The 12,569-nt window shown below is 40.3% G+C and overlaps 1 protein-coding gene and 1 pseudogene across 1 annotated transcript; both read right to left on the bottom strand.

Annotated features, from left to right (window-relative positions):
• Window positions 1-489: 489 nt before the first annotated feature.
• Window positions 490-3,840, bottom strand: LOC103666046 (olfactory receptor 5D14). Its single transcript, XM_008694077.2, has 2 exons — window positions 3,741-3,840; window positions 490-1,484 (listed from the first exon to the last, which is right to left on the bottom strand). The coding sequence occupies exons 1-2, from the start codon at window positions 3,838-3,840 to the stop codon at window positions 490-492; spliced, it is 1,095 nt and encodes a 364-aa protein (XP_008692299.2).
• Window positions 3,841-7,605: 3,765 nt separating this feature from the next.
• Window positions 7,606-8,266, bottom strand: LOC103666045 (annotated as a pseudogene).
• Between the last annotated feature and the right edge of the window lie 4,303 nt (window positions 8,267-12,569).

Genomic DNA, 12,569 nt, shown 5'->3' with positions numbered 1-12,569 from the left:
ATCCACTCAGAGAACACATAGAGCCCAAGGAATGAAGGTAGCAGAAAAGATTCCGCACCTTCTCCTTTTACCACACCGCATATCCATCTGCATCTCCCAACACAGACAATGCTTTAGGCACTCCAACACATGTAATTTTAAGGCAAGTAACTCGTCTTCTTATGCAGTAACAAATCAGAAAGACCTTTTCTATGGCGAGTTAAAATGATTCTTCCGTAACTTCATTCCCACCCCGAAACATCTCTTGGGCTTTGCAACCTTTGATGTGTTTGTTTTTAGGCAATTTGAAGAATTTGAGGGTCTATGGATCAAAATCCTATGAAATTCATCCCAGAATTAACTTGCACCTTCAGGGGATTTCAGCTTACCAATTCACAATATATTAACATCAAAGTCATATATAAAAACCTCATGCAAATATATGCTAAAGATTTTACAAGGCTCTGTTCCCATTGTTCATTGGGATTAAAAACATCTTTTGAGATTAGCTCAGTGAAACGGGACTTTCGTGTCTATTAATTTCCGGAGGGCGTCCTTCACATCTTTATTCCTCAGGCTGTAGATCAGTGGGTTCAGCATAGGGTTGACCACTGTGTAAAATACAGAGGCCACTTTGACAGTTTGCCTGGAGTTTTTGGAGTTGGGCACGCAGTAGAGGGAAAGGATGGTCCCGTGGAAGATGGTGATGGCGGTCAGGTGGGAGGCACAGGTGGAGAAGGCTTTGCGACGCCCACTGGCAGAACGGATATTTAGCACGGTCACAAAAATAAAAATGTACGAGGTGAGGATGATCAACAATGTACTCACCTCATTGAAAGTGGCAAAGCCAAAAAGCAGCAGGTGGGGAATGAGTATGTCTGAGCTCGAGACAGCAATGAGAGCAGTATATTCACAGAAAAAATGGTTGATTATGTTATGTCCAGAAAAGTTTAGCTGGAGCGCATAACAGAGGAGAACCAAGGGACCAAACATACCCCAGAGATATGAGCCAGACACCAGCAGGGCACAGAGCCTCTGTGACATGACCACCATATAAAGCAGAGGGTTACAGATGGCCACAAAGCGGTCATAGGCCATCACTGCCAGCAGGAAGGATTCCGTCACCACAGCGGTACAGGACAGGAAGTACTGCAACATGCAGCTGAAGTAGAAGATGCTTTTATCCGCCCTGACCAGGTTCTCAAGCAGCTTGGGAGTCACGATGGAAGAGTAACAAAAATCAACCAAAGAAAGGTGGCTGAGGAAAAAGTACATGGGAGTGTGGAATTTGGGGTAAATCTTGATGATTACTATCATCCCAAGATTTCCTACCACGGTAATAATGTACATGATCAGAAATACGAGGAAGAGAGGAATCTGAAGCTCTGGGTAATCTGTGAAGCCCAACAGGGCAAAGGTTGTCTCCGCACTCAGATTTCTTACCGCCATCACCACAGTGCCCTCGAAAGGAGGTGAGGGCGACGGGATACCGGAAGAGGTGGTTTCTGTCAAAGAGAAGCTCTATGGAGTTAGTAATGAATATTCATGGGACCTTATGGTAGACAGAAAAAGAGAAGCAAGAGTTATCAGTCTTAGTTTCTCCCATACAGAACATGCCTCACGCAGATAACTGCTATGGGTAGAAGAGAGTCTCTGAGCTGAGTCTCTGAAATGTCTGTGCGTTTCCACGGCACTTTTTGCACACTGCCCTAGGCATGTGGGGTGGAGGGCCACTCTGCCCTAGTCTGCGGGGTGGGTCTCTTTAAGATAATCACCTGTGACCAACAAACAATAACCAGCCCCTAAAAAGGAAGTAAACCATCTAAGGTGTTATCAATAGAGATGTTAAAAGGATTTAAATTCCCTGGTTAGCTTTCTATTAAAGACCAGCCCTAGAGGTGCTCATTGGCAATCCTGTCTCAACACTGTTGGAACCCCTGTCACTCCTGAGAGCTTTTTCTGTATCTTCACTTAATAAACTTCTATCCCTTTACACACACACACACACACACACACACACACACACACACACAAAGAAATAATAACCAGGGTTGCCTGGGTGACTCAGTGGGTTAAGCTTATGCCTTTGACTCAGGTCATGATCCTCGAGTCCTGGGATCAAGCCCCATATGGGGTTCCCTGCTTAGCGGGGAGTCTGCTTCTCCCTCTGCCCCTCCCCCTGCTCCTTCTCTGTCTCCGTCTCTATCTCTCAAATAAATAAATAAATAAAAAGAAAACATTACCATATTGCAGTGTGTACATCCACACATTAGCTACTAGTGTAACAAGTGCATAACCAATAGTAAATGTTTGCACATAAATGCATAAACTAGTGAAAGAGTCTAAAAAAATATGCAATGCTTGTCCCAGAACATACATTGCTACTATACTTTGCCTGTATACACAAATCAATTAAAATCTTTAAGAAGATATGTTTCTATTCTAAGGTCAAAGCAAAATGCTAGAGAAATCTGGGAAAGCAGTATAGCTCTCCCATTTTAACACCTTTTGTTTAGTAAAGGCTATTTCTCTCACTGAATAGATTAGCTCCTGAGGGGTTCAGAAGGACAATGCATGCTTTTGACTTCTGAGTGGAGTGTACACTTTATTAGGGTTTAGACCTGAAGGGTTAGCTTCCCTTATAGCCCAGGCATTGGATAGATAAGTCTACGGGTCCCAAGATTTATGAGGTAGGAGTCCTCTCAGAACTAACTCATTTGTGAATGTTTATATGCCAATATCAGGTGCATCTAAAGAGGGTGTGAATAAATATCCATTTCCAGCTGGTAGGTTAATTCCATTATTTATAAAATGGTTGGAAATTGACTTAGAGCCAAATATTTCCATGAATGGTAACCTTTCTTTAATATTGTTGTGTTCACAATTGAATAGCATTTACGATGACTTAACACGAAAAGCAAAATAAAAGAAGACCCTCGTTACCATATCAGGAAAATAATAATCCCACATTTTCATAGAAAACCTGAATAAACTTACCTACTACAGAGAAACAGGCCACCACCCCCCTGTTTCTCTGTAAGCTGAGTACAACTGGGCCACCAAGGCAGTTATATCTGACTCTGTAGCCCTAGGGACTCAAACTCTGGAGAATCACTAGCAAGTTGTTCCTCATAAGCATCAAAACAGGTAATTAAGGCCAATGTCAGGTGTTGTGTACAATTTTTAATGACTAAAAAGTCTTTGAAATTACATGGAAAAATTGCAGCTTGAAATTGACTACCAGGCTTTGTTGGCACATAATTGAAATGTCCTCTGGATGAATAAAACTAAGGTTAGGTAGCATTTCCCCGATCCTGCCTCATCTACACCAAAATTCAATGGGCTCCTTGATTTTTCAGGGGGCATATACCAATTTTAGGCAAGTTATTCCAACCCACTTAAAAAGTGACCCAAAAGTCTGTCCATTTTGAGTGGGTCCTGGAGCAAGAGAGAACTCTGAACAAGTCCCATCTACCATGCCAGCTGCTGTATGACCCAGCACATGCAATTGCCATTGACGTGTATTTGCAAATAACAAATTATGTAGAATTTTGAATAAGCCTCTATAGTGAATTACAAATCAAGCCTTTGGGATTTTAAAACAAAGCATTGACTTCCTTTGCAGAAAACTGTTCACCTTTTGAGAAAGAGCCTCCAGTTTTTTCATGGACCCTAATAGAGACTGAATGATCTGACAACAGGCTACCAAGTTACTATGTAACCTACACTCCCCATCATGAACCGGATGTTGTCTATCTCACCAATCCTTAGCATCAGGGTTGCACAGCAGTTAACAGCCCTCCTGTTCCTGAAGACAGAAGTAAACTGCACGAGCAAGTGATCCAGATACCTACGGTCCATACTCCTGTTGTATTGCTTTCTCCTTCAAAGCCTGGCCTTGTAGCCTCCTGAGTTATTCCCTACGGCAGCCTGAATAGGGAAGAAAACGTTGGGCCTTGTTTTCAGATGATTCTGCACAATATGCTGGCCCACCACACACCACACACACACACACACACACACACACACACACACACATACCAGTTTGTAGCTCTACAATCCTGCCCTGGGGTGTTCCTGAAAAACATCATTGAAGAAAAATTCATCTAATATTCAGAAACTCAAAAAGTATGCCTTGGACATTGGAATAGTTTTTTTCACACTGGGTTATGGGCCATCTCTGTTGTCAATCCTTTAGAGGGATGGAGTAATCACCTAGAGGATGTGATAGATGCTCTAAGCCTGAAACCAGGATACATTGCTATTTCTCCAATAATTTGTGGGACCCAGAATTCATGGGTCCAGGGTGGAAATGGAAGTGGCTCTTCTACCTGTGATCCTTAATGATTCACCTGCTAAGTCTCTGCTTCCGGTAAGAAACCATGAGCTGTAGTGGTTTAGAGGAGTAAGGTTTCCACTAAGGAGCACAGTGATGGATCCATGAAGCTGGAATTCTGACTTGTTCAACCATAAATAAATAAGTAAGTAAATAAATAAATGATAAGCAGTAGGAGGGATGTTAAATAGATTCTGAGGCTCTGGAGTAGAGGCACGGGGGTACCTTACAGCTTCCTCTCCCTGTCTTTACACACTGTCCTGAGATCACCATAAGGAAGCCAGTGTAACCTACTAGCAAATGAGACACTGTGAGAGAAACTGGGGCACTCCACCCAAGTCAGCACCAAGCCACCTAACAAAAGAGTGACTTCATTTAGTTTTAAGCCCCAGAAGAGCTCCCAAATGATTGCAGCCACATGGTGAGCCAAAGTGAGACTGGCAGAAGAATCCTGCTGTTAAGGGCACCTTGATTTTGTCTCAGGTCATGATCCCAGGGTCATGAGATCAAGCGCCACATCAGGCTCCATGCTGGGGCGTGGAGCCTTCTTAAGATTCTCTCTCACCCTCTGCCCCTCCCCCAGGACCCTGCAAATATGCTCTCTCTCTAAAATAAATCTTTTTAAGAAATTAAAATATAAATATAAATATTATATATATAAAGAATACACATATATATACATACATATATACATACATATATATAGAGAGAGAGAATTGCATGTGGTTTAGGAAGCAAGAGAGAACAGCGGAATCCCTCATCTTTTGAGCACTATAGAGATCCCTAAACAATTTCTACCTTTTCTATCCTTTCTCTCATCTCACAGCTTGTTCTCAACATCAGCCAGGGTTTTTCTTTTAAAATTTTAGTGAGACCAAATCATTCTTGTAAACCCCTGTGGTGTTTCCCCATTTCACTCAAAATAAAAGCCGAAGTTCTTCAAATGTACTACAAAGCTCTGCGTGATCATGTCTCCTGCCTTTCTGACTTCCTGTCCAGCTGTTCCTCACCTGGCTCACTCTTGCAGACACTTTGTCTGCAAAGATTCGAATGACTCAAAGGAAGTTTAAAAGGGGAGTATATTAGGAACACAAGGACGATGAAAACTTTATTTCTTTAATTTAAATGTTTCACGTATTTACAAAATTGTACTTGTTGTAAAGTTTCTGCAATTATTAAAATTTCATAATTAAAATCATTTTATTTTAAACATCTTCAAAATAATTTTAGTAATGATTCACATTGTTGCCTTTGGAAGAAAGGAGAAACAAGGAGTTCATTCTATAGGCTCTCTATGGACTCAATACACAGACACGAGTCTATACCAGCTGAACTTTATTTAAAATAAAATCTGTTGGGTTAAAGTCTTGCTACCCAGAGTCTGGTCCAGTGGCTGGGATCACCAGCATCACTTCGATGTCTATTAGAAATGCAGAATCTTGGGGTGCCTGGGTGGCACAGTCGTTAAGCATCTGCCTTCGGCTCAGGGAGTGATCCCAGCGTTCTGGGTTCAAGCCCCGCATCAGGCTCCTCTGCTAGGAGCCTGCTTCTTCCACTCCCACTCCCCCTGCCTGTGTTCCCTCTCTCGCTGGCTGTCTCTGTCTGTCAAATAAATAAATAAAATCTTTTTTTAAAAATGCAGAATCTTGGACCCCCTACATCCCCACTGCACCAAAATCTGCACTTTATAGCACCCCCAGATGATTTGTATGAATAACAAAGTTTGAAAATCACTGTTTCGATACTTTTGGTTTAATGGAAATTCTGGTGATTTGGCAAGATATTCCACTAAACTAAAAATAAGTGAATGAATATACTCAAATATTTTTTTTTCTGCCTTTCTCTCCATGGTTGCTGATCACCTATTTTCCTCTTTTATTCACAAGCAATGTAAGTCCAAAGAGAATTCATCCCTTCTCTATTCACAAGCCAACGTGCCACGATGTAGATAATGAATCAATTAATTCTTGGAAGAGGGAGTGTATATATTTTGTATCCTTTAAAAACACAACTCTGCACACACACACGGAGAAAGAGAATCATACAGTCCTCCCAGGCAGAAATAAAACAGAAAATTGTTTCATTTCACAGAGTGAGCAAACCCTGAGTTGCATTATCTGGAAAGTGTGCAATATAGTATATTAGTAATTGCTCAGAATAATAAGGTAAAGTTATGTGGAATCCCTAATTTACAACTGAGGAAAACTAAAATTTGGATACCTGTTTATTTTATGTTTTATAATTGTTTACTTTCACATGTAAGACCAAGGTTTGTGTTACTTTTACAGCATAAGATGAAGTTAAAAAGTCATATTTATGATAAACACACTTGCTCTCGGAGATGCAATTATTGTTTAATTTCTGAGATAATGTAGAACAACGTTGCACGTCTGCACAGCGCATGTCCTGGGAACCTTGTGTGATTCAAACCATGATTAGCAAGAAAGAAACAGAACATTTTGATTTTTTTTAAGTCAGTCACTGGGTTAAGACCAACAAATGGGTAATCAATTTTGTTTTATTTTTTTAAAAATCTTTATTTATTTACTTGAGAGAAAGAGAGTGAAGAAGAGAAAGAGAGAGAGCAGGAGCCAAGCCAGGGAGTTGCAGAGGGAGAGGGAGAAGCAGACACCACTGATCAGGGAGCCTGGCAGGGACCTGAGCTGAAGGCAGATGCTTGCTTAACCGACTGAGCCTCCCAGGAGCCCCTGAATAATCAAGGTTAGAGAACATTTCAATCAAAAGAGTTGCAACCATGCCATATTTGTCTGGCAAATGAAAGCTATGCCAGCAGGTAAAATGTATAATTAACTAAAGATTAACCTTAAAAAGCAAAACAGGAATTATACAAACTGTGCTTGAAATGTATTACAATATTCATTGTGTTAGTAAATAGCATTTACAGAATCATTTTTGATGCATCGAGTTGTGAGACATGTGAGATAAATAACTGAATTTTTTGTTTTTGGTCCCCTTGGTAATCCTTTTGTAAATTTGGGTAAAATAATTTTGATTTGGTATTCAAAGTCATCATGTTTCACATCACTTCCTATACTGTAATATGACTGTGACAAAAATGAAAACATAGGGGCGCCTGGGTGGCACAGCGGTTAAGCATCTGCCTTCGGCTCAGGGCGTGATCCCGGCGTTATGGGATCGAGCCCCACATCGGGCTCCTCCGCTATGAGCCTGCTTCTTCCTCTCCCACTCCCCCTCCTTGTGTTCCCTCTCTCGCTGGCTGTCTCTATCTCTGTCGAATAAATAAATCAAATCTTTAAAAAAAAAATGAAAACATAAGTAGTGAGGGTGACGACCAGGCCGCCCAACTCATTGAATATGGTGATAACGAAACGAGCACTCTGCCGATGTAGGGGTCAGAGCGGGAGACAGAGACAATGACCGAGTGCTCACAGACAAAGTTATTTATGATGTTAGACCCACAGAAGGATAATGTCAGGAGAAAATAGATGAGTGTCAGGGAAGAGACTATACCCCATGCATAGGGCCCTGCTGCTAAGGATGCACACAGCTTTTGGGACATGACAACCGTGTAGAGAAGAGGGTTACAAACAGCCACAAATGGGTCGTACGCCATCCCTGCCAACGTGAATGTTTCTGCCACTGCACATACATACAAGCCAAGAAGGACTGCGTGATGCAGCCCATGAAAGAGATGGTTCTGTCTTCTGCCACCAAGTTCTCCAGCCGTCTGGGTGTAACTGCTGGAATAACAGAAATCCACGAAGGACAAGTGGCTGAGGAAAAAACACATGGGTGTGTGGAGTTGGGGACTGACCCCAATGATTGTGATCATGCCCAGGTTCCCCACCACAGGCACTGTGTCCATGGTCAGGAATACCAGGAGCAAGGAATCTCGAGGTGTGGGTATCCTGAGAAGCCCAACAGGGTGAATGGGGCTCCAGCACTCCGATTTCTTTCTGCTAACAGCATGATCGCAGCTGGAGGAAAACCTGAGATAAAATAAAAATAGTAGCAATGATAATAATGACAGCCCATTTCTATGACATTTACCATGTGGCAGGCATTGTGCTACAACTTTAAAATATATTGATTCAGATCTTCAAATAACACTGTGAATTATAAAATAAGGAGCCTCATATTTTGCTTAAGGTTGGGGAGGCATGTGTAAGTTAAGGAACTTGTTTGAGGTCACACAGCTTATTAGTGATGAGATGGGTTTGGAAGTTGATCCTGAGTGACAGAACACGAATTAAGTTTGGGACAGATAGAAAACTACTGTGCGTTGTTGTAGAAAACATGTATCTTTCACAGGGCCATCATTCCGAAGATCTGTGCTTTTTCAGAGCACTAACATAACAATGAAGATAGATTTAGCACTCAAATTTATAAAGGAAGGATCGGGAGTAAAACATTAGAGGCAATCACACCTCCTGAGTTAGGATGGTCAAACTGAAACTCTATGGAAGGGCAGTGTTTAGAAGCCACCGCAAGAATTTTCAAGTTTTCAACAACAACAACAAGGTGACAGAACATAGCCCCGGCTGCCTATCCTCAAGCTGTCCACTGATTTCATCCAAATGCTACAATAATCGCTTCAGTGGTCCACAAACAATGTAGCAACCTGGTAAAATAAATAACGTTGCCTTTGTGTCATGTTGGTTCCCTCACTCCTGTGTTTGCTTTCCTACTTAACTATTTTCTCACTTAGTGTCACAGATGCTTTCTGCATACTCTGTAATTATACCTTTTAACGTTCTATTCATTTTTAATCTGATAACTTTATCAGGCATGCATAATATTAAATACTGATGGAATATCTGAATTGGGCAGCAACTGAAAATGTGTTTTGCTCAAGCCTCTCAAGCTAGAGAATATAGCAAGAAACACCTATGGCTACATAATCACCCTGAAAATTTCTAGTGGGGACATTGGTTTCAATTAAAGCTACATATGTGGTTATTATTATTATTATTATGTGATTATTGTCTTTGTTTATTTGTACCTGCTATTTTGAGAAAGCAAAGCATCCTGTATTCACAAACCATTTGTAACCACAGAGGTATCTTTCTTTAATCATTTAACAATAATTTTTAAAAAATAATAAATTAACCAGTAACAGGCACATGTTTGAAATGTTTAGATTAAAAATAAGAAAAACTATTAGCATGAATCTCATAAACAAAGACACCATTTAGTTCTTTCTGACCAGATCAAGGTAGAAAGAAACTATTATTTCCTTCATGGCTAACTGCTATTTGTTAATACTCATGAAAATGTTTTTTCTACGTGCAGAAAACGAATGGGTGGGAAAGTGACAAAGAGCTAATGAAAGAAGCATGTGCTTGAAACCTAGATTTAAATTCAATTTCAGGCTTTGTCAGTTACTATGTGATCTTTGGTGAATGACTCAAATTTTCCGAGCCTCGATTTCGTCAGTAATAATGACGGGAAGATACATACTGCACTGGTGTCCAAGTCTTAAATTAGGAAATAATGTTCATGCACTTAGCACAGAGTCTAAAAATTGCGGAATCCAGGAGATGCAGGTTTATGCACTTTCACCCTTTTAAAAACATTCCTAGTGCTATGACTAACTAATATTATTTTAAACCCTTATATTGTCAGTATAATTAAGTTTAAAAAAAAGAAAACAGATCAAGGGCCAAAGTGGGCAGCAACACACATGTGGGTACAATTTGGGGCACCACGGGGAAGCCCAGTTTTCTTTTCTGAATCTCCTCTTGACTCTGTTCATCTTATTTTGCCAATCACTGTCCTTCAATAAATTCTCTCTTTTTCCCCCTTTGCTTTCTCATTGTTTTCTGACTCTTTCTTGTCTTCGCTATCCAACCTCAGGTTGGCACCAAAGAAGACTTAGCAAACTGCAATCATTACTCAGTGGACTATAGTAGCCAAGACACAGCCAGCTGCCCTTGGCGCTGCCAGCTTGCACTGGGCGAACATCAAATTCTTCTTCACTTGATTACTGTGGCTATTAGGACAGTCGTTAGCTCTGGAAACTTGGAGTTCTTTCCATCAGTTAATTTATCAAATCTTAATGTCTCTGCTCAGTTTTACCCAAAGCCTGACCCAAGCCATTCCCCTGCATCCAACCTTCTTAAAGCCAATATTCCTATCTGATAATCAACAACAGATGCTCGTATACTGTGGCTTATTTGATTTTTTCTTTTCTTTGACCTGAAATAACCTCCTGTTCTCTGGTGTACTGATGCCACACTTGTAATATATGAAACATTAAATGAAAACTACTATCCCAAAGAAATTTTCCCTTTTCACTCCTGCAGTATTTTCCACATTCTTGTTATACCTACAGACATTACTCTCAGGGAATCAAAATTTCATGATCTATTGTGTTCACTATGACTTTATACATACAATTCTAATGTCCTTCTATAAGATTTTGAGATGTTGAGGACAATCTCAGATTTTATAATATTCTTCTTATATTTTCAGTATGACCACACTATGCTTGCTAGGCACATGGTGGATATCCTCAAGGTTAAAAAACAGATGATACCCTAGGAAAGGGGGAAGAAATCGAAGCTCAACAATGTGAGCTTGCAGAAACATGGTCTCCAGAGATAGCCTGGCATTTAGACTAAGAAGACTGTTCCCTGTCTCTAAGGTTGTAAGACTTCAGTGTCCCCCTTATTAATGAAAGATTACACAAAAGAGACCAACTGACCTGAAGATCCTTTTCCTGTTATTAACAGTATCCAAGGAAGTTTCCACTCAGAATTCAAACATTATTAAAAATATTAAGAAGTTGGTAAATATTGCAGGAGTAGACAATAGTTTTTAATTAATGTGACAGGAATATATTTCTTTCTTAGGATCTAGAAAAACTCAGAGAAAGGTGAGAGGGAAGGAGGGAGGGCGGGCAGGAAAGCGGGAGAGAGGGAGAGAGAAAGAGAGATAATCTGACCCCGAGGAACAAAGCGTAGGGTTTATGTATGCCTCCATGACCTCGGGAACTTAGACCCTAGAGAATTTGTACTGAACAATTTCTTTTTTACATCAAAAAACAGCAATTAGATTGAATTTTAGCTTGTGTGGCATTTTACAAGAATGTAATTTCTTCTAAATCACTATTTAGAAGACAATGTTTCATCAAGCCTACCTCATGAATTTCCTCTAAAATGTAATTATAGGAAATATACAATTTGACTTAGAAAATATGGTGACTATAGTAAACAAGAGAAGGATAAATCATCTAATATACAACCATTCAGAGATAACTGCTGTTAACATTTGCTGTGTGATTTTTCTATTTTTCTCTGAAAAATGTGTTGTCTTGAGATGCATAAACAACATAATTTGGAGTCTAGCTTTTTCAATTAACATAAAATGATCATTTTTTTGTCCATGGAAACATTGATTTACTTCATTAAAACTAATTTGTGGGTTTTTTTCCAAATATAGATAATCTATTCTTTCAAGGGTATATTAACACAATTGAATATTATAATCTTTTTGTGTCTGTACATTCTTAAAAATGACAAATGTATTTTGGAGGAATGTTTCTCTCTAAAACCAGTGGGTGTCAACCAATCCATTGGTTCTACTTTACCCCAATACCACCCAATGAGATCCATTCAGCATTGTATCTGGGCGCCTCACAACCTGACCAGCTCTTGCCAGATGTTACCAGGAACCCCTAACATAACAGAGGCTGTTTTATCACAAGGAGTAGAATTATTTATTGTAGATGACATGGCCTTGCACAGAATCCCAGGGGTCTGCATTGATTTTCTCCCATGGGGACTGGCAACAGGTCCACACTGCCTCTGCTCCCCACCACTGGCACCCCCGCACCCTAGGAATGTGCATTGTTTCTGATTTCCTTTTAAAATTAGAAAAGGGGGCACCTGGGTGGCTCAGTTGGTTAAGTGTCTGACTCTTGGTTTCAGCTCCAGTCATGGTCTTGGGGTCACGAGATCGAGTCCTGTGTCAGGCTCTGTGCTCAGCGGGGAGTCTGCTTGAGATTCTCTCTGCCTCTCTCCCTGCTCACATGCTCTCTCTCTCTCTCTCTCTCCAAAAAGTAAATAAATAAATCTTAAATAAATAAATAAATAAATAAATAAATAAATTGGAAAGGGAAGAATACATCCATCAAATCAATGGTCGCATGCTAGTACTTTAAGCCATATTCATCTGCACAAGGCCAACTATTGCGTTGAGTTTTCCATGGTCTGTGGTTATTCTCCAAGATCAGTCTGGTTTCCCTCTGCTTGAAGAACTCTTATGACTT

This window comes from Ursus maritimus, unplaced genomic scaffold (genome assembly GCF_017311325.1).
Source record: "Ursus maritimus isolate PB19 unplaced genomic scaffold, ASM1731132v1 scaffold_23, whole genome shotgun sequence".
Classification (NCBI taxonomy): domain Eukaryota; kingdom Metazoa; phylum Chordata; class Mammalia; order Carnivora; family Ursidae; genus Ursus; species Ursus maritimus.
This window is presented reverse-complemented; position numbering and strand designations above follow the sequence as displayed.

Excerpts from the sequence above, each read along its gene's own strand:
- LOC103666046 (XM_008694077.2), bottom strand. The coding sequence starts at position 3,840 with ATGGACCGTAGGTATCTGGATCACTTGCTCGTGCAGTTTACTTCTGTC. Across the intron at positions 1,485-3,740 it reads AACCCTGATGCTAAGGATTG|AAACCACCTCTTCCGGTATC; the intron begins GTGAGATAGACA and ends TCTCTTTGACAG.